At 36.3% G+C, this 21,678-nt stretch overlaps 1 protein-coding gene across 15 annotated transcripts in view; it reads right to left on the bottom strand.

Moving 5' to 3' along the window:
* MYCBP2 (MYC binding protein 2) overlaps window positions 1–21,678 on the bottom strand; it is a 196,207-nt gene that overhangs the window by 152,639 nt on the left and 21,890 nt on the right. For all 15 annotated transcript variants that reach the window (XM_065653542.1, XM_065653560.1, XM_065653596.1 and 12 more), the window contains exons 2-7: window positions 16,633–16,708; window positions 8,265–8,480; window positions 3,662–3,815; window positions 1,994–2,190; window positions 1,545–1,787; window positions 1,220–1,291 (exon numbers count right to left, since the gene is read on the bottom strand). In XM_065653542.1, the coding sequence (XP_065509614.1) occupies window positions 1,220–1,291; window positions 1,545–1,787; window positions 1,994–2,190; window positions 3,662–3,815; window positions 8,265–8,480; window positions 16,633–16,708 (958 nt within the window). The remainder of the gene's footprint in view (window positions 1–1,219; window positions 1,292–1,544; window positions 1,788–1,993; window positions 2,191–3,661; window positions 3,816–8,264; window positions 8,481–16,632; window positions 16,709–21,678) is intronic.

Here is a 21,678-nt window from a genome sequence, read left to right as displayed (position 1 = left end):
TACACATCTCTCTATAAATATAGCCCAGAGCGACACTTTTCCAACTAGCAGTACCTTTGGGTACAGTCGCTGTGTGATTACATACACCTGTACAAGCCTCAAAGAACATCAAATGTATTTATATCTATATCTATGTACAGAACATTCAAACGTATAACTCTGTACAGTGAACTGTATGGATCCTATTCCTTTCCAAACTGATAAAACAGGCTCCTGAATGAATGCATCTGCACCACTATACCTTTTGGTGATCTATCCATTTTAATACTGAACAAAACCAGATTGTGTGTATAAATATGATAACTGTAATAACTGAATACATATTTGTAATGAACAATTTTGCTTCAAAAGTATAGAAAGGAGTACACTTATTTTCACACAGAGAATGAAATCACTTAATTATTAATAATTGGAAATATAAAATAAAAATTGCTCAGTAGTTAAAAATGAAGCAAATTCATTCTTCTCTGAAATTTAACTTTCAGAGGTTTGTTTTGTTTTGGTGGGGTTTTGGGGGGTTTTTGTTTGTTCGGGGTTTGGTTTTTTTGTTGTTTTGGTTTTTGTTTGTTCTGTTTTGGTTTTTTGAGAGAGAGAGCACTCAGCAATAACAACAGGATTCTCAAAACCACACTATTTTTATAACAGCAAAGGTATATGAAAAGGGGGTTGATATTCCAGAAACTGACTAACCCTAAGAAAACAACAAAACATCCAAATACAGTTCTCTCTGCAGTAGAAACATCAACAATTCTCTTTACTTATGGTTTACACACTCTCAATCCTACCCCAGCCAAAACAGTACTTCCTTATTTTATTGCAAATGTTTCAAAATCATTTTTCATAAATAGATATTTCAAGTGGTTTTTTACACTATTTTGTTGCAACAGCACATTTTTACATCCACCAGCTTCATTAAGAAGCACATATCAATTGACTGTACAATTCACAAATTTACAGGTTAAACCACCATATTGAGAAAGCCTTACAGTCACAACACAAATCAGTGACACTTTTCATTACTCCTTTCCATATGCCAGTACCATCACCTGTTCCTCTTCTTCCAGAATTTAAAAGTCAGTACCAAAAAATTGATTTTATAACTAAAGTCAAAGGAACAATACAGTATCTGTGTAAGCTTGCTCTAAGACAAGGTCTACTTAAATTACTTAGGAGAGATGCTGTGTAGGGTGCACATTTTATATTTTAAGTATTCACCTACCTGAGCATAGCCTAACCAAGACTTTTTTTCCTTTCTGTTTTTGATGCGGGATGTAGAATTGTATATATGGCCCTGAAAAGCAAAAAGCTCCAATCATTTAACAAATACCAATTCCACACATAATCATTTACCATCTAAATAATTTCTTCAGCCATATTGAGAAAATTGTGAGAAAATGCTGTAAAATTCTCACAGAAATCAGAAAAATTTAGACAAAGTGCGAAAGAACTGATCATTAGTAAGCTACAAAAGATTCTCAGTTGAAATAAGACTTTGTAAAAGTTAAAATATTAACTGTCATTCATTAGACAAGAAATCACATTACCCTCACTGTCCCACTATATCCAGAGCCGATTTTGTAAAGTCCATCTTTACATAAGAGATAGAGGAAAAAACCATCACTCTGAAGTAGGCACTGGTCATCTTCATCTACAGATATTTCTTTCAATGGCCATTTGTGCATCAAGGCTGCCTTCTTTATCCCATTACTGAACCAGTCCTGGATTTGGATTTTGCCCACCAGAACTGCCTGTACACTCCGCTGAAGAGAGTTTAAAATGGTTGGCACCTAAACAGTAAAACAGTGAGTGAAAAACATGATTATTTTTTAAATGCTGTATTTTCTGTTCTATCCCCAACTCAAGAGAGAGAAAAAAATACATACCCTTATCTCACAAATAGTGAGGGGAAAACAGCTAACTGAATTTACACAATAGATCTCAGAACTCATGTACACATCATTTATACAGATACAGAGAAGTATTAGTGCGAGACCTGAATAGTCTGACAAGCATGGCTGCCATTATTGGTGAGGATCGCGGAGACCGCTTGCAACGTTCTTCCCGTCTCTCCCCATGCAGCTACCAAACTGAAGAGGCAAGCGCAGGAAAGTGCTGTCAAGGACTGTCCAGTACTGTCGTTCATTCCTGTGCTACGGACAGTTATTTCCAGAAGAAGCTGGAAGAGGGATTCTGCAGATAAAACACAGCAATTACATGGAAAAGTCACAAAATCATAGCAAGAAATTTGCCAGTCAATGCAAAATTAAACTTACAAAATAAATTATATATCTTTTTTTCAGCCAATAAGTTCAGCCCTATTTCCAGACAGAAAAGCATCCCATTTAAATAGGCCTAGGACATCCTTAACTCTTCATTCTTTTTCAGCCAGAAAACATCGAGTCTTGATTATCACAATGGCCAGAGAACAAGAAAAACTAAGTCCTTTTGTTACAGTGGAACACATTAAGAAGAAATGGGCCAGGAGTTACTTTACCTGCCTATTCAGTCTGCCTCATCACTGAGATGATGTGTAGGTCTTAATCAACCTTGTCTAATCTTTATGACCATTACCCATGTTGAAGCACTTCCTACTTCTCAGAGGAGAAGAAAAAAAAAAAAATCAAAGCTTGAAAATTATTTTGATCGTATGCCTCTTTTCAAGCACTGTTTACAGCTGAACATCTGTAACAACCACGGTGTGAACAAAAATCCACCTCATTTTTTGGACAGTATATACCAGGGGTGTCAAACTCATTTTCACCAGGGGCCACATCAGCCTCGCTGTTGCCTTCAAAGGGCCAAATGTAATTTCAGGACTGTATAAATGTCACTACTCCTGATATATACCAAGAATCACTGAGGCACTAATCACAACAAAGCCACCTTTGTAGCCTTCTAATACTCATCAATGCAAAATAAGAGCTTTCTGTAGCAAATTACTATTCATATTTGGAAATAGAATACTGTTAAGCCATGTCATATGAAAACATACACAGAAAGTCCTAAGATATATTTTATTTTTAAGCAACAGATGCTGCAGCCTAGCCTTCCTTGCAGTTCTGTGAATCGTAAAAACCATGAATTAATAAAAGATAATTGTATTTTAAATTAAAGGACATAATCCATCATACGCTCCAAGACATCAGGAGTTGAAGTTTTATTTTCAGTATCATTAAAAGAAAAATGCGTTTTCAGGCAAACCTTTGGACAGCTGGAAGAAACAAAAGCAAGAATTCTGACACTTCATTTATCAGCTTTATATAAATTATAGCATTAAGTATCTAAGCTGTAGATTACAACAACAGATCACAAGAGAATTTCACTTTTCCAATAAGAACAAGTATTTTATAGTTTCAGTGAGACAAATGAATCACAATTTGTAAGGTGTACTATATTTCAGTGAAACTCTGCACTACACAGCAACAAAAAAATTACTTTTTTATATATATAAACACCTTTCCATGACAACACTCTTGTTCTACAAAAGATTAATGCTGAGAAAGTACTGATAACATATATCATAAAGAGTTTACACTCCAGAATAAAGTCAGTCTGTTGAGAACAAGCATTTCACTATCTCACAAATACCTGCTAGGAACCGTTTCCTTCTGTCCAATACAATAATATATTAATACAAATGTAGTAACAAATGAGAGATTACCTAGGACTTCAGGAGGCTCTGACTGCAGGCCTTCTGGTTGCTGGCCCTGGAGCACATTAAGAAGGGCTTGTAGGCTCCTGAGGCACAAGGATGGATGAGAAAATCTTGTCTCCTTAATCAGTTCAAAGACTTCACATAATCCAACTTCAATGATCTAAAGAAGTACAGATATTTCAGAATAACTGTTAATATAATACTTTTGGATCTTCAAAGGTATATCCCACTGTTCACAGAACAAGACAGTTATTTGAATAACAGAAACGTTATACAGAATATTAATTCAAAAAATAATCAAAATCAAGAACCCACCTACACAACTGTACCAGCAAATATTACACAGAAGTAATGTCATTATATGAAAGAGTATATTTAAGCAGAGTAATAAGTCCCTGAAACAAATAAAGAAACTTAAAAATTTTTGGACAGTGTAAGACAAACTACTGCTGAGCCCTTGTAATTTCTATCAACTTCACAGTTTGACAGAGCTCTTTTTCCTTGCTCATTAATGCAAACCAGCAAGCCAGAATTGGTTTGCGACATGACTTCCCAACTGGAGTAATGATGCATGTGACAGCTGATGCTGGTAGCACTAGTACTTTCCCCTCCAAAGTCTCAGAGATTGTACTTGTGATGGTATTAAAAAAAAATTAATTACTTGTTACTAAAACTGCATACATGCTCATCAGACATGCATTATGCCAACTAATACAACAACTGTAAGAGTACTATTACAGCCACTCCTAACTTTCAGCATTCCTAATATTCCGAGATTACAATTATGCTTCTCTCCACTGACTGTTCCTTTCGCATCCTTCTCCAACTCAGAATGTAATAATTATGAGGATGAAAGAAAAATGAACAGAGTTAACTCATTACAAATAAGTAATCATATCTTCAAAACTTCATAATGTGTTTCTATCAGGAGCAGAGTCCCAAAGCTTACTGTGTTTAATATAGATTCACCCCTGAGCAAAACCTAAGGAAGAAGACTGAAATGTGAAAATAAATAGAATTGTTAATGGAACTGCTCACGCTATAAACAGGTCTATTCTGACAGTCAGCTATAAGTTCTACTGGATGCTTTGTAACTGTCTTTGCTGTCATTCAATTATTTTGATTCCTGTCTTTCAGAAGTTATTCTACTACCCGTTTGATTTTTGGAGGAAGAATAGAAACATAATCAAATCAAATTTTCAAAGTGCAACAGCAATTTTCCCACAAATTACACCTTCCATTTCATACCTTCAGTAGAATGCGGGGGATTGCATTCATGGATTCTACAGGGAAAAAACCCACCAACAAAATAACAGTACAGATAATTTTTCCAGGATCTATAACTCGGCATCATCTTGTAGGCTAAAGAATAAAATAGACCGCAGTACATTTTTAGAAATACCCTTTCTTTTCAGTGATGGTATTCCTGAGAAAAACTGAGAAGTTAATTCCTCCCAATCTTGAGACAAAAATCTTCATCTAGGAGCTGACAGAAGCAGCTGGAGAAAGCAGAGAACCTAACAGAGTGGAGAAAATAATTTGCTGAACTTCTGCTACAGCAGGAATCAACAATGGATAGCTCTGCTGGGATTTTTCTGCACAGGTTTTAGTTTGGGGTTTTTTTTTTAGTATCCGAGATCAGCAGACTGGGTAGGCTTCTTAAAACAGGTCTCTTCACCTTCATAAAACCACAGAATGGTTGGGGTTGGAAGTGACCTCTGGGGAACATTTAGTCCAACCCACCTGCTAAAGTAGGTTCACCTAGAGCAGATCACACAAGAAATATATACATGTAAGCCTTAATATATATGTACATATATTATATATACACGTATATATAGAATCATAGAATAATTTTGGTTGGAATAGACCTTTAAGATCATCAAGTCCAACTGTTAACCTAGCACTGCCAAGTCCACCACTAAACCATGTCCATAAGAACTGCATCTAAACGCCTTTCAAACACCTCCAGGGATGGTGACTCCACCGCTTCCCCGGGCAGCCTGTTCCAATGCCTGACAACCCTTTCCCGTGAAGAAATTTTTCCTAATATCCAATCTAAACCATTTCCTCTTGTCCTATTGCTTGTTACTTGGCAGAAGAGACCAACATCCTCCATGCTACAACCTCCTTTCAGGTAGTTGTAGAGGGGGATAAGGTCTCCCCTCAGCCTCCTTTTCTCCAGGCTAAACAGTTCCCTCAGCTGCTCCTCATCAGGCTTGTGCTCCAGACCCCTCACCAGCTTCATTGCCCTTCTCTGAACTCTCTCCAGCACCTCAGGGTCTTTCCTGTAGTGAGGGGCCCAAAGCTGAACACAGGATTCGAGGTGCAGCCTCACCAGTGCTGAGTACAGTGGAACAATCACTTTCCTGGACCTGCTGGCCACACTATTTCTGATCCAAGCCAGGATGCTGTTGGCCTTTTTGGCCACCTGGGCACACCGCTGGCTCATGTTCAGCCGGCTGTCAATACAAAAGCGTGTATCTCTCTCTCTGTCTCACAGCTGCTCCAAACTGTGCACTGAAGAACAAAATAAGCAAACAGTTCTTTTCAAGACATCTCAAGCTTGTTGTAGCTGCTTTCTGAAGGGTCTCTTTGCCGATACAAGCCCTGCTGTAGCCTCAGCCTCTGTCTCACAGCAAGTTACTAAACTGTCTAAATGCGACCAAAATACAAACTTCATTGTGCTAATATCTGAAGATAAGGAAGTTCTGTCTCTGTGTCTCTTTTACCAATTGTTAAAAACAATTGTTCTCAATCTTAATATAGAAATTGCACAGGACTTAGATTTCTGAAATGTGTTCTAAACAAAAGCTCTAACAAACCTGACTTCTTTAAGTTTTTTGAAAAAGAATACTTCAATACAACATCTAAATTGCATAAAAATTAGAATGTTTTTAACTTATTCTCAATCAAATGAACAATTTTCACAAACAAGAAGAAACATACCAAGGACTAACTTCACCAGTATAACTGTGGAGAATCTGGAAAAGCACAAATCCTGGTTACGACTTTTTCTGGATCTGACTGTCACCTCACCAAACTGAAAAGGCATCAGTATTTTTTTTTAATAAGCTAATGATTACTTTCAGAAACTGGTCTAGTAAATATTGTAAGCCTTAGAAACTTCAATAACTTTATATTTAACAAACTAGGCCCAACCCGATATAGCTCATGATACATATGAACCAGACCATAATACACACAAAGCACGAGACAGACACAGATATTCAGGACATAAAGACATTTACATAGTTAGCTGCTAAAGTTTTTACTACCTGTGAGACAGCTCCAAATGGATGCCTTTTTCAATGTATGGATGCAAGTAAAATTAATAATAAAAGGTTTCTTATCTTAGAGGGACTTAAGAAATCCAATATTAGCTAGATAGTTATTAAAAATATTGAGGTTGCACCAAGCATCTAAGCCATTGTTGAATCAGTAAAAAAAAAAAAAAATCCTGAACTCTCTGATATTTTCTAGATTGTTTGCTAAAAATGAATAGTTTGAAAACATACTGATTTTCATAAATTTTATATTTGCTGTATTAAATTTAACAGAATAGCTCACCCATTTCCTACTTTGAGAAAGGAAAAGTAAAGTTTCCTATCTAGGGTTTCCATACGATTTTTTCTAAGCCACCCGTCTTTTTAAACTGCACCATTTTCCAAGTCTCTTTTTGATAATCTCTCCAACAGCTTTAACAATATCAATGTTTTAGTTTCTACATGCAACTGTTCTGTCCATAACACTAGTAAATCTCATCCGTTTCTGAGCCTCTTTTAATTTCAAAATCTCTTTAAAGTGTCATTCTATTCTTTGTAAATAGTAATAGCTACAGTGCCTTTTACATAAAATTTCAAATTAAGCACCTAACAGGCACTTGCTGATTCATTTAATATAATCCACAAGGAGTCAGATGCAGTTCATGAACTATGCTAACTTTATTTCTGCTGACTGCACTTTATTTTGCAACTATCAACCATGAAATTTCAGTTACCAAGTTACCGGACTTGGTTATGTTCCTCTGCAATTCTCCGCTGTTATTTTCAGAGTGATAATACTACCTAAATGCAACCATCTGTAAAATTCTAATTTTCTAAGCAACTAGAACATTCTACATAATCACTGCTGCAACAACATTTTAAATTCAGTATTTGTACTGTTTTTAGACCACATATAAATAAGCTACTCTGAATATGCTTTTTAGACTGAAAACAATAACGAAAGAAAGGAAAATTCGTACCATTAATAAGCTAGCAATGAACAAAACCGAATGCACAGCAGTTACATAGTACAAAACAAGTGAATCAGCAAATTAAAATAATTAAGAGGCTATAGGTTATTTTCAAGTACCAGTACTCATAAAGGAGCGCAAGCTGAATGTTTACTTGACATTTGATTGGTACAATTTTAAATCTATGTACAGCAGGTACATAGATCTTCCTAATTCATCAAATCAAACGATTCTGGACTAGATGAACTACAGATAAAACTGTAGCTATTTTCTGAGCAACCGGCTTAAAATGCTGTTCTTTATTCCCCAGAAAGAACAAACCAACTTCAGATCACGTATGTGAAACATATTAAACAGTATCCAGTTACTTGCCTTTGGAAGTTTAACAGGTGGCTCTTTGGATTCCTCTTCTTCATCACTGTCCGAATCCCCACTCTGTACACTGTTCCTTGAAGCCAAAGATACAGATGCTTCCTTTTTCTGCCACTCCAACACACAGTGGCGGACATTGCAGTAAACATTAAAAGCTGAAGGGTTGCTATGTAATCTGATATCTGGTATGGTTATTGTACTCTCTAGGTTTTCAGTCTGAAAAACAAGATTAGTTTTAAGGTTATCAGAAGTTTCAAGCTTTGTTAAATACAAGTCATTTCAACAGTCTCAATAATTTTGGCCAACCAAATGATTCTCCAATTGGAGACTGAACTTTCTTGTTGAAGTACTGATTATATTTCAGGCAGTGAAGAAAGGAAGAAGAGGAAGAAATTTCAATATATTCCATCTGTCTTTAGTCTCTACCTCTCACAACTTGATGAGGACACTGGCATGGAAAATGAAAGCAGCTCAAGCTACAGAATGGTACAAACCCGTGCCACAGTCAGAAGACTGGCAGAATTCAGGATTTCTCTTCTTAACAGGGGTCAATTGTGGGTTTTTTTAAAATTATTATTATTGAATTTTTAAATGCACAGTTAATTATTCTAGTTATTAATTTAAATCTATTGGTAAATAATAAAAATTTAAGCTGTTTGCTAAATGCATATTAGAAATTAAAAATACCATTAGTTGTTTTTTTCATTAAATGAAAACAGATGGCAAGTTCAAAAACTCTCCCAGCAAGATGCTGTGGATAATAATTTTGTGGATAATAAAAACCTAATGAAGAAACTACTGAATAAAAAAAAAAACACACACAACCCCCCCCCCACACACATCCCACACAAAAAAACCCTCGCACTTTCTATCAAGACCTATGAAACAACAGGACACCATCCTGTTTTCAGAAGCCCTGAGCCACAATGTCAGAGTTGGGAGTTGTTCTGAGAAGCAAGCACTACCCGAGTCCTTACCCTACCACTACCCTGCCCCACCCTTTCCTTGACATCTACTACTGGTATATTAGTGTCAGCCACTGCTGTGACACAGAAGAACCTGCGGGAGGCTGTTATTAGAATCGGAAAAATATTAAGAAAAAAACCCACATTTTTGGAAAAAAAAAAAAATCTTTTAAATTCTGCCCCATACTCTCTTCCTTTTCTGCAACAGTAAGATGGGACAGGAAGAATGGCAGAGTTTAAAACAAACAAACAAACAACCCCCAAACACAAATAAACAAAAAAAACCCCACCCCACCAACCAAAAACCAAACAAACAACAAAAAAACCCAACACACAAAACAGAACACCACAACCCAGGCAGGGTTATACAATTCCCTATAATACCTCAGTATAGACAGAGGGCACAGGGGCTACATAAGCAGAGAAGGCCCAGGTAGGTGAAGAGCAGAGGACAAATTTGCTTGAACATGCAAGGCAAAATTTGCAGACTAGACTGAGTCAGGGACATGAACAACTTCACAAAGTTATTTTGGTTTGCATTTTATATTCCTGGGGGGTGGTGATGGTGGATGTTTTTGGTCTTTCTTTTTTTTCATTTTATTTAAGAGAGACAGATATTGTGAATGACCATGTTCATTTGGCAGGAATGAACTATATTACAGTGTTTTGGAACAGATCAGAGTGAAAATACTCATATAAGTGTGAGAGCAGTGATGGGAAAGAGGACTTTAAACTAGCAGAAAAGAGGGGAAAACTCATTTGAGAAACAGTGAACTGGATAACGTTTTAATGGGGTGATCTATTTTTCTACGATATGTTAGCCACAACTTTGTATATCAAAATACAGCAATGGTTCACAACACATTTTTAGCTGCACTTACCTTATTATTATTACCAGAAATAACATGGGCTTCTAAGTTAGACTATTTAACACCATACGTTACAAAACTTAAAAAATTCAAAGTAATTTCAAAATATTTAATAATTTACACATCTCCTTTTAATTTTAACTATAGTATCATTCTAACTGTACTGGTACATATTTGCCTATCTTCCTTTCCATTATTACTACAAAATTATTGCAAGCTAAAACATTGAGAAGCAATGGTTTACTCTGTAGCCTATTTTATCCATCACAGAAAGTGTGTTAATTTTTCTAACCCATATCAGTGTTAGCAATAGGCACAAAAATATAGATAATGAAAAAAAAAAATTTTTGAAAAGGTTCCCTACACACATACTGAAAGTTTGGTTCTTTTTCCTTTTTTTTTTTTTTTTTTAAGCACAACAGAACTTCTGCCATTAGGGATTGAAAGACAACATAAGTTTAGTTCTTGTTCAACACGAGTATCTTGAAAAGAACAGAGCTGCTGCTAAAAACCCACAATGTTACCCAGTGCAAGAACTCAAGATACAACCTCATATGTTACTCCAGTATCAAATTGCATCAAGATAGATTTGGACTCATACCAGTGATAATGAACTACTACATACTTCAAAATGTATTTGGCACCAGAAAACTAAACGGTTATAACATGTGACTCATCTGTATGTCAAATACCCACACACATACCCCAAGAGTTTTGCAGCTGCTGTTAAGGCAAACACACAATATCAGTTTCCAGATTTAAAGCAAACTCAGTTGAACCACACACATTTAAAAATTTAGTAAGTTTACTATGCATTTCCTAGTTTACTGACAGTTGCAGGAGGAGAAAAATATCTGGATCGTCTGAAATATCGCTATCTGAAGTTCAGTTATTAGAATCATGTATTGTAACTATAACTTCTGTGAAGAGCTTCCATTCCAGTTCTCTCTTGTCAGCAGTTCAGCTTAGTCTTTGTTCCAGAATATTCTAAGTTCTGTAGCTCATGTAGCCTCTTTTGAAAGAGGTTGGACAAATTGTTCAATCAGCACAGATAATTTTAGACATTACAGTGCTAAGTAAAATATAAATGTATGCTTTCTTGACTATAAATAATAAGCTGACTAATTTTCAGAAATAAACTCCTTCCTCATTCTCAATAATTTACAACTACTAAGAAGTCCCTAACCTAATCCTTTAGCTTTTAAACAGTAAGTACTTTAACCATTTTGTGTTTAGTGTCTATCCTCTACAACAGTGCACAAACTAGAGTTATATACAATAATCTCCTAACCAGACTCCAGTACAGCACAACATTCTCCAGAATCTCTGCTCTATCCGAACAGTATAGCACTAGAATCTATAATACAACTCAGAACTAGTGTTTAATTCCTAGCTGTGATGTTAACCCACTGTTTAAATTTCTTAGTTCATACCTTCACATTCCCTTCACAATATCTTGTCTCTGAGAATTGTAAATTCTTTGAAAATAAAAGTATCTTATACTCCGTTCTGTCAAACACTTTACAAATATAGTAGCAATCCAAATAATGTCCCTTGAGAAAAATTTTGAAATTCACTACCTGGTTTTGTCAGTTTAAAACAACTGGCCTTATGACTACTAAATGAATCTATTTATGACTAATAAGTTGTTGGGTTGTAAAAATAGGTTAAAACTTAAGGATAATTATGACTTTCACTGTTTACTGTCTTTCTGTTGAGGGAAAAAAAACCCCAATTGAATTAACATTAAATGTATAAACATACAAATACTCAGCATGTCTCAAGGCAAAAGAAATGTGCTGAATGACATTTCTGGTTGGAGAGTAGGAAAGTAGGAAAGGAACATCTGATCATCACATTGTTCTCTCTCTCCCACTACAAACTTCAAGGTAAAAACCACAGACAATTTATCCATGATCAATTTGCTCAAGTCTCTGAAAGGCTTTAACTATAATATTTATAGTTTACAGGTTTTCAAAGCAAACATCTAGTTCAAAAGGGGAGGTATATGACCAGGTTGTATAAACATCATTTCTCAAATTTCTTTTACAAAAGGCAGAGATGGAGCTGAATAAAGAGGGACCTGGGAAAGGACCGGGAAAACTTTCTGCCCCTCTAATGCAAATGGCTCATTCAGTAAGCAGATTTTTTTTTCCTCTCCTTTTTTCTTTTCTTCAACTGTGGTAGTGGAAAGTATTCAAAACAGGTATCAGAAGCTTTTTCCATATGAGGCAAGTTTTTACCTTTCTCGATTACAACAGATTCCTAACTTCACTGAGGTCAGATGCACTGATCAAGTTCAGAAACTGGGATTTAAGTTCATTCCATCAGCAACTGGAAGTTTCCTTTCCTGCAACTAATGAGAGCCATGGCACTGGGTCACTCTTCTACACAGCCAAACAAACTTCCAGTAGTTTGAGGCTCATGCTACCACCAGCACAATCTTGTTACTGGCTCATGGATTTTGAGGTCAACCAGATCCCTATGAAAATCTAGCCACTAACTGTGCCTACAAAACACCACTTAGTAACTCTTATATCAAACTAATAAAGTCTATTTTAAGACACAATAATTCTCTTAATGATACTGCATTTCATGTTGACACAAAATACTTCTACACTGCCAAGGAAAACAGTGAAACCTTAAGCCAAAATGTTAATCAACTTCTAAGAACTCAGTGAAGCAACTTATTAATTTTGCACGGATTTAGGATTATTAATAAGGCAATCAGACTGCTCTTGTGCTATGGGATTCATTATTTCAAGAAAAAACCCAGAGAACCTGTAAAGGCAATAAACCTAATTAAATCCCTTACAAAAGAAGAACAATTCAATTCTGAACTACAGAGTAATGAAATCTAAATGCAAGTCTGAGAAATTACAACACCAATGTAAGAATCATGAACATAGTTTTAATATAAGCTAAAATTTTATTTCTTGTGTGTTGTTTTTTTTCCTAAGATAAGATGCTATCTTATGAGAAAGAACGAAGTGCAGACGCCCATACCCTGATGCATGACTTGCCCTTGTCCCTGCTTTATGGAAGGAGGCATTACATATGAGAGGTTAAATGGCAGAGGTTTAGTTCATAAAATAGAGCAACCAGACTCACAAGTGCTCTTATCAGTCAGCCTTTTGTGATGTTCCAGTACACACAAGGGAAAAAGTGGAAAAAACAAAAACCCTCTGGTCTCCTTTATAGTTGTCTCACACTTAAACTTTTTTCCATCTGTTTTCCCAAAAATTTAAATCCATACATAGCTAATTTTCTGACCAATTTACCTCCTTCCTCTTGAACCAGATGACTGCAGTAATGGTTTGTTCTCAGATGTGATGGAACTAGACTATAATTTAGGGAAGTTAATCTGTTGTTAAAGATAGGTAATGCTGTAATAACCATCTGATCTAACCTGCGTGTAACACGGAGCACAGAACCTTACCAAAGTCTTCTTTGAAGAGTTCAAATACCTCTTAGGACGGGATGACCTCTTGAGGTTGAAACACCAAATAATACAAAAGCCATTGAAAACACTGACAAATTATTTGAGAAGCTATGCAAGTTTTTGATGAAACAAACATTTATTCCAGCTGATTCACCTTATACATCTAATCAATAGCTTACAATAAATTTGTCTACTACATGAACTGACCTTTCCCAAAGCTTTTTTCCTTCCATTTGTATAAAGCTAAAAAAGCAATAGTTTAAAGCTTCTGCATAAACTCAACAGGTGGATGCCGATCACTGGAAGTACATTCTCTGGCAGACTCAAATTTTTCAGTATTCTTCAAATAACACTATGAGAACAGAAGATGGTGAAATGATGGTTTTCCACCCAGTCTCTCAGCTAAGTGCCCCAAGCAACACTCTTGTGATTTAACAGTAAAGTGGGAAAACTCCAGGAGGTGAAAAGGGGGGAGGGAAGCAGCAATATTCATAGGGTTAAGTTAAACTGTCTACAATTCTCTAGTGATAATTGTTGTCAAAAATAAAAGGGAGGGGGTGGGGCAGGAATCCAAGGTGCTAGAACCATGTCTAATAATTACATGTTTGGTTTCTATGTAAAAGTCGTTCTATTTGGCAATTAATTTCTAAATCCAAAACACGCTGCCCCCACATAGAAAATATCTATACCTCATATAATGATACTAAACCACACAACCAAAAGTTTACAGCAGTCTAAATCCAAGTGACCATAACATGACCCCAGCTTAGAAACAGAATAAGGCTCAAACTACTGGGCTGCACTAAACACCAATTAATGTTTTATACTTAAAATGTTATAACATTTAATCCTTAAATGGTAGAAATATTTTTCCTCCAGCTGCTCAACAATGGTTTTTTTAAAATGTTCTCTCCCCTTCAATTACTCAATTATCATTTTAAGAAAGTGCAGCATATCAACAACAAATTTTTAGATTTGGTCAGTTTATTCTTAATTTAAGGCCCTCCCTGCCTCTACCAAGCATATTAAGAGAAAGCTCCCATCTCTGTTCAGACTAAAAGACCCTGGTTCTTAAAAAATAAACTGATGGACATAAGCCCAGAATGTCCAGTAGTGATGGGCTTTTCAATCTGCCCCATTATAAAGCGTCAAATGGAAACTCACATTTTCCTGACAATATACACACCTTGTTTTCAGACACTCCAGTGCAAAGATGACCATTGTGTTTATTCTGCACTACTAAGCACAGGGATGCATTGAAAAGCATATGGCAGGAAAAAAAAAAACAAACAACACACAACACACAACCAAAAAAGGTAACACTGCAACAATAACAAAAAAAACCCACTTCACTTTGTCAGTAAATAAAGTTTGATAACCTAAAGATATGAAGCTGATTTTATCTTTCCTTTTTCAGCTACATTTGCACCAAACACCAATGATCAGCTAGCCAGCCCTGGTCTGCCTCAAAGACTGTCTAGGATAGAGGCATCAGTAAAAGACAGGCAAAAACCCATTATGCCTTTCAAAGGCAGATAAACGCCATTTAATGCTTCAAGTAGAACTTATTTTAAATTCAAGAAAAATCTTGAAAACAAGCCTCCATAGGCATGAGGTGCAGAGATGATCAGTTAGTGACAAATCTACAACTACTGACAAGAACCAGTCTTTAATATGCTCATGTTGCCTTTGGCCATTCAGAAGGGATCCTGCCAATCCATTTATCCAAAGCAACTAAATCCAAAGCAGCACATTTGACTGTCGACCCTGTGAAGAACAGCAGGTCTGGATTTAGCTTCCTACCTGGCAGTTCAACTAGGGCACCACTATCTGGAAAGATAAGGTGGTTCTTATATAGTAGCAATGATCAAAGCAGAAGAGTTATCTTATTTTAAAAGCACGAGTTTATGTTGCCAGACAGAACACAGAAAGACTAACTACATTCTGCAAAATTTCTTCCAATTTCTGTGTTGACAGTGGCTCTGATAAAATCATGAAGGGAATAGGGGTAAAAAAATATCATAGCAACTGAAAAATTCAGTTTGGACCAGAAATATTTCACTGTAATGAGAACAGAAGCGAAGATAAGCCCCTTCTATACCATAGTCAGGAACTGCACTACTTGAGATAAGCAGAACAATCTGGTAAGTATCCAAGAAGGCAACACCAAGTGAAGTGATATGGGGCTTGCTTTGCCCTCCCAAAGTCATCTGTCTTGAGATAGAGTAACTACATGAGCTTTGGCAAACAGAGATAAGATGGCCAATTTGATCTACAGTGCATTTTTATTATAAGGACATTCAAATGACTATAAAGTCTTTTCACTGGATATATTTCAGTGGTTCTGTCCTTCAGAGCCATTCCAGAAACGAGCTACTTTCTCCTTACTGACTACAAAGGGAACATGGGAAGAAGCCTCCGTGCTTGCAGTGAGCCTTCATGAAAATCTCTCCAAGACTCTAGTTTAAACAGAGAAATAATAGCTCACTAATACAGAAAGAATGCAGCAGAGTAGCATTTTACAATACTCTTACTTCTGCCTAGATTTCTTCTTTGCAACAAGTAAACATGTAAACATTTTAATGAAGTTCACCGTACTGCTCTCATGCATTTAAAGTGATGAGGGCAGGGGTTACATAGTGAGAAAATATTAATAGAAATAGATAAGTATCATCTGTTCCATTTTGGATACATTTTCAGAGATAACTTTGGAATCCTTAGACATTGAATGCTCCCTTCCTCCTTTAGCCAATATGGACAGAACTCTTTGCAGCAGTAATCTCTAACTGTTGGCTAGATGTTAATCTCTTAAAATTTAACCATAAGACCAACATGTTTAGCTACATTTACAGTATAGAAACTGGAGAACCAAAAATGCGGTTCATATTTTTTCATGCCGAATGTTAGTAGCAAACACAGTTGAATAAGGTTAACATTGTTATCATAGTCACGCAGAATACAGTAAACAGACAAACCATACTGGTCTATTATTACTTTTTCTTAAAAAATAAACTGTTAGTTACACTATTTTTTCCTTGTATTTCTCTCAATCGAAATTAATTTCATTTTTGAGTCAAAACTTTACCACTCACCTTGTTGCGTGTTTTTACTTTTAATTTAGTCTTCTGTTTCCTTTTCAATTTTTTCTTGCTAAAAAGTTTCTTACTTCTGAAAAAGATGAGAAAAGCCATGAGAACAAAGGAATTAGACTCCCTTCCATATCCCATGGTAAGCAGCAGCACCAGCAGAGGAAAAAACGTCAGAAGTCCCCAATTTTTTTCTCCTAAGCAAAGGGAACCAACACAGGCAGAATTTCAGAGTATAAATCAGAATATAAAGTACTTAAAATGATGCTTTCCTAATGTTCCACTGAATTAAGGGCCTTTACTCTCATTAATTTAAGCAGAATATATGCCAGGACAGACAAAAAAATCCCTACGTTTTAAAATGTTTTACCCTACTGTTCCTATTTCAAGTCTGTTAGTGCCATATCAATGTTAGAAGCAAAAATTGATGATTCTCAGTAATATAACTTGTTAGTAGAGCACATGCATATTTTGTGAAGTCTTAACCAAACAAAGATTCAAAGCCTTCCAAGACAAAAAAGGAAACTTTCAAAATGTATCATTTGGCGGAAAACTCAGTTGGTGGAAGGAACTGCAACTTCTGCACACAGCCTTTTTAATTTTCACCTGGATTTTTGCCACCCTCCGTTTACAGACTTTTCATTTCCACCCTTTTACATTACGGTTCTAGCAAACACACCCTCCTCTAACCCTCTTCTGCCCACACCTCATTCCTATCACATTCTTTCTCTCCATTTTACTACCCAGTTAAAAAAGTAAAACACCATAGGAAAAAAGACACTACACACACACACGTGCTTGTTTTGTCACCATCACTGAGATTACTCTGAGATGCTTGCTTTTTAACCTACATTTTTCTGGTCTGTTCAGATTACAAGCCCTCCACAAAAAAATGCTGATGTTATCTGTGGAGCATACAGCTCGTCCTATACAGGACTTCAAACAACAGCTACTAACGTTCCTCTGTGCCACTTAAACATTACTCAAATATTTTACAGTTCAGATTAGTTGGAAAATAAAACTATGGAATCTGAAAAATCACACACAGTAAGAAGTTGCACTTCCAGGTACCAAACTGGAAACATATCGAGAATCAGGAGAACACTAATATTTTATTCAAACAACTTTATTCTAAATAAAATTTTTGAGAGACTGAAAACGGCTCCTGTACAGCTTTCAGACTGCAAGAGTACGCACATCCCATGGTACAGCAGTCAAAAGCTGGAAACTAAAATTTGACCATTGGCCACCAGTCAGAAAACAAGCTCAAACAAAGAACCCATGCAAAGTATCCCAAGAAAGCTTCCTGCTAGAAATTTCATCACCATTCCAATCTTCACCTGTTAACAAAGAAGGAGGCACATTCTTTATCAAGACACCCCCTGCAGAAACAAATCAGCTCACCACTTTTCTTATTAGGAACCACTACCATTATCCTGGAGGTAAGAGAAGTGACTCAGTGATGGGGAACCTCCCCAGTAAATTAAAGCTTATAAAGAGAAGCAAGATGACCTAAGGTTCCTTCAACAATGATGTTTCAATATATAACAGTATACAATCTATTTAAGAAGTGGGATGGGAAGAAATTTCATACAAACTTTAAGGTCCAAATTGTTATAATCAAGTCCATTTCACTATTTAATTTTTCTTACATTGGGCAAGTTTTTCTTCCTTATTAGAGTATACTGCAATTAATTCTTATCCTGCTGTTAAACATCAAGAACAGTGCAGTCCTTTCCATTCTGTAGCCATTTGATCTTCTTCTCTCATCCAAATAACCCTTTCATGAAACTCTTGCTCTAACTTTAAGTGTAAAAGTTCTGATTTATTTTGGACTTCTGGGCTCTCTCAGTCCATACCACAAGTAAACCACATTGACCAAAACTGAAAACAGTATTTATTATTTGCTGTTGAGAAGAGCAAAAATAATTGCCTCATATGCCAAGGTCAGACTTTTAACTGTATTCCAGGTATTGTTTGGCAGCTTCACAGCAATATGGCATAGCACATCTATGTAACCCAGAGTAACCTGAAAACATTTTCCTGCAAACCTCCAAACTGAGTTTCCAATACTCTTTATCTAGTTGTGCTGGTAATTATGCCTTTTAAACACAGTACAATTTTCCCCTACTAGAGACAACTCAATAAGCATTGCTTGTTTTTTTTTGTTTTTTTTTTTTTTTAAAAAAAAGGACACTAACTCAAGTTGCCAAGACATTTCAAATTTAATCCTGCCTGCCAAAACCCTTGGAAACTCTAAATTTGTTAGAGTCTGCACACACTATAAGCACTTTTCCATCTTGTAAATATTTCAGAGGACCAGTCCCTGTATTTTGGTATGTATTTCTCTGTGTGCATGTTTACATCTAGAAACTCCCCAAATTAAGCCTCTCCCCTCCCTCTGATAAGACTGGACTCATTTCCAAAGCAACAAAACCCCCAACATTTTACAGACTAACTCCATTTGTCAATGATACCTAGACAATGTTTTCTCTAACCAGCAAATGGGAAAGATCAGCAATGGGCTTACTGTCTCTTTCAGATTCCAAGTGGTGGTGCTCTGACCTCCTTCACTCATACAACAACCATTCAAGATGCTGCAAGTATAAAGTTTTCCCAGTCACTCCGCTGCAGCAGTCACTATCTAAAACAAGTTTAGGCTTGAACAATTTTTTACATGGAAACAACCTGCATATAGAAATGCCATGTTGAGAATCCACACATATCTCCCTGTTTTTTCTTAAAATAAAATCTCAAGGATACTGAAATCCCAATGTTTTTTGTTGGGAGGTATACTTTCCCTCTGTATCCAAACGAAACTTCAGAACTAAGTGATTTTAAAAAACCAACAACAACAACCCCGACATACAAAACAACACAACAAAAACAAACACCAAACTAATTTTATAAACAGTTCTGAGTAACCTATCATTGCTATCATTGCATAATTCTAATACTAATATATTTCTAATGTATCTGCCTATAATATATAAAGACTATCCAGAGTTCTACTGTTATATACCATTATGCCAAGAAGTTTTAATATTCAGATAGAAAGGATAAAATATGGGCAAGTATATTCACAAAAAACAACGTTAAGCAGATGAGTAATTTCCTGTTGGAAACCACATGTGTTAATTATATGCCTGAGTCTTCTACTGCCTGAAGATTAACAAGACCTGATATGGCTCGGTTGGACTTGTTAGTGAAATTATTAATTATGTTTTTGGTTAATAATCATAAATTGCCTTAAGATGTCATTTATAAAGGTACTGAAACTCTGCTGACAATCTGCTTCCAGCAGCAGAAGGCCTTTAGCCTTTAACTCTGCTGTTGATTCCGTTTAGTTCACACAAACCAAATACTGAATATCAGCAACACTTGGGCACATTTTCTGTAAAATGCTTCAAACCAGTGTAACATTTAAGACTAAGTAAGCAGTTTTGAATTGGACCACAAAGGAAGTACAAACCAAATGAGTGAAGATACCTTGACAAGAAAATACTTGTGGCAGATGGACCCAAAGAAAGAGTGAACAGTGCTATTACAGCCTTCACAGAAAAATCTGTTGAGAGTAAAAGCCAAGATCTGAAATGTTCAACCCTGGAATACAGAACAATTGTCTCAAACCAAGAGAGGGTAAGGGTGGGTGAGAAACAACCAATTGCTGGAAAATTTAAAATAGGTAAAATAGCTGTTACATGACATGATTGCGAATTCTACTCAGCTCTCTGGCAAGGAAATAAAAGCATGCTTAGTTCATTTATTTTCAAACCAGAAGCAGCATTAGCTAGTACCTGGAATATGGGCTGCTTTACTAGGGGGATGCTCCTCAGTTGTCTCAACGCCATTGCTCTTACTCGGTTCAAATGAGCTGAGGAAATGCAAACAGCGCAACCTTCCCTCAAAATCACAGTAAGCTTGAATTGCAATTCATAAGCTTAGATTTGAGAAGGAAGCTTTGTGTCGAGTGTGTCCCCCCTCCCACTCAATGTTGTTACTGAATTAGTCAAGACTGTTTAACATTGTGTTAACCTTATGTCAAGTGTCACACCTGCATAAACGCCTCTAGGCTGTATGTTACACCAAAGGTGTCACTGATGAGTGAAAAAAAATAACATTCTGTCCCCTCTGCTGAAGCAGAATAGGAGGAACAGAAGTGTTACATTTTGTCTGACCTAAAACCTTTACTTCTACCTGAAATGTGTTACCGAAGGTCACAGTACCTAGTACAGCACGAGACCCTGTCATTCTACTGTTGATTAAGTCTTTGAGTACATTTTTTTTTTTAAATGAGTGTGTTAAGCCGCATGATGGCACATGCTAAAATTTCTAAATCTCACAACTGATGTATAAATATAAATATAAATATATGATGTATAAATATAAAATTTCTAAATCTCACAACTCAGTGTATTTGCCTAAACTTGCTTGCTCTAGTTCGATCGATGGCTAAGCATCTTTGGGAAGAGATACAATGCTGACAAGAGAGGTCTATCAAAGTCATGCTGTGTCCACACAAATGACAAATATACTGCATTAATTTGTTTCCATAGGTGCTTACTCTGCACAGTTAGTTTAAGCATTCAAAGGCTAGTCTAAGTGTTCTTAAAAGGCAGTCACCACTCAGTGACACTGAAATGAAGCAGTCATATTTGTGATATCAAATAATTCTTTTGTTCCCTCCAGTTACTGTTGCTGCTGGTGGTCAATTTGGTTGAACAAGCTGCAGCAAGCATTTGCTTCTGAACAGCCCAAAGTGAAATCCCAAACTAAAATTGCCAAGTAGCCCACCAAATGCAAGCTATTATCACTCATGTAGTCATCATCGCGTCTCTGGGTCTTTCGTCACAGCACTGAGTTCCTTAAAAGCTCTAAATCTACCAACACACTTTACTCAAGGGCAGTGAAATGTGCATACTGACCGAAAAGCAGTGGAGGAAGGATCAGTTTACATTGTGTTCCTCAGCTGCCCCATACTGAATAACAGTGCAAGATCAGCAATACACATGTTTTATGTGCAGAAATCACATAATACTCAGTGCTGTTTGG

The sequence above is a fragment of the Caloenas nicobarica genome, chromosome 1 (genome assembly GCF_036013445.1).
Source record: "Caloenas nicobarica isolate bCalNic1 chromosome 1, bCalNic1.hap1, whole genome shotgun sequence".
In the NCBI taxonomy this organism is placed as follows: Eukaryota; Metazoa; Chordata; class Aves; order Columbiformes; family Columbidae; genus Caloenas; species Caloenas nicobarica.
This window is presented reverse-complemented; position numbering and strand designations above follow the sequence as displayed.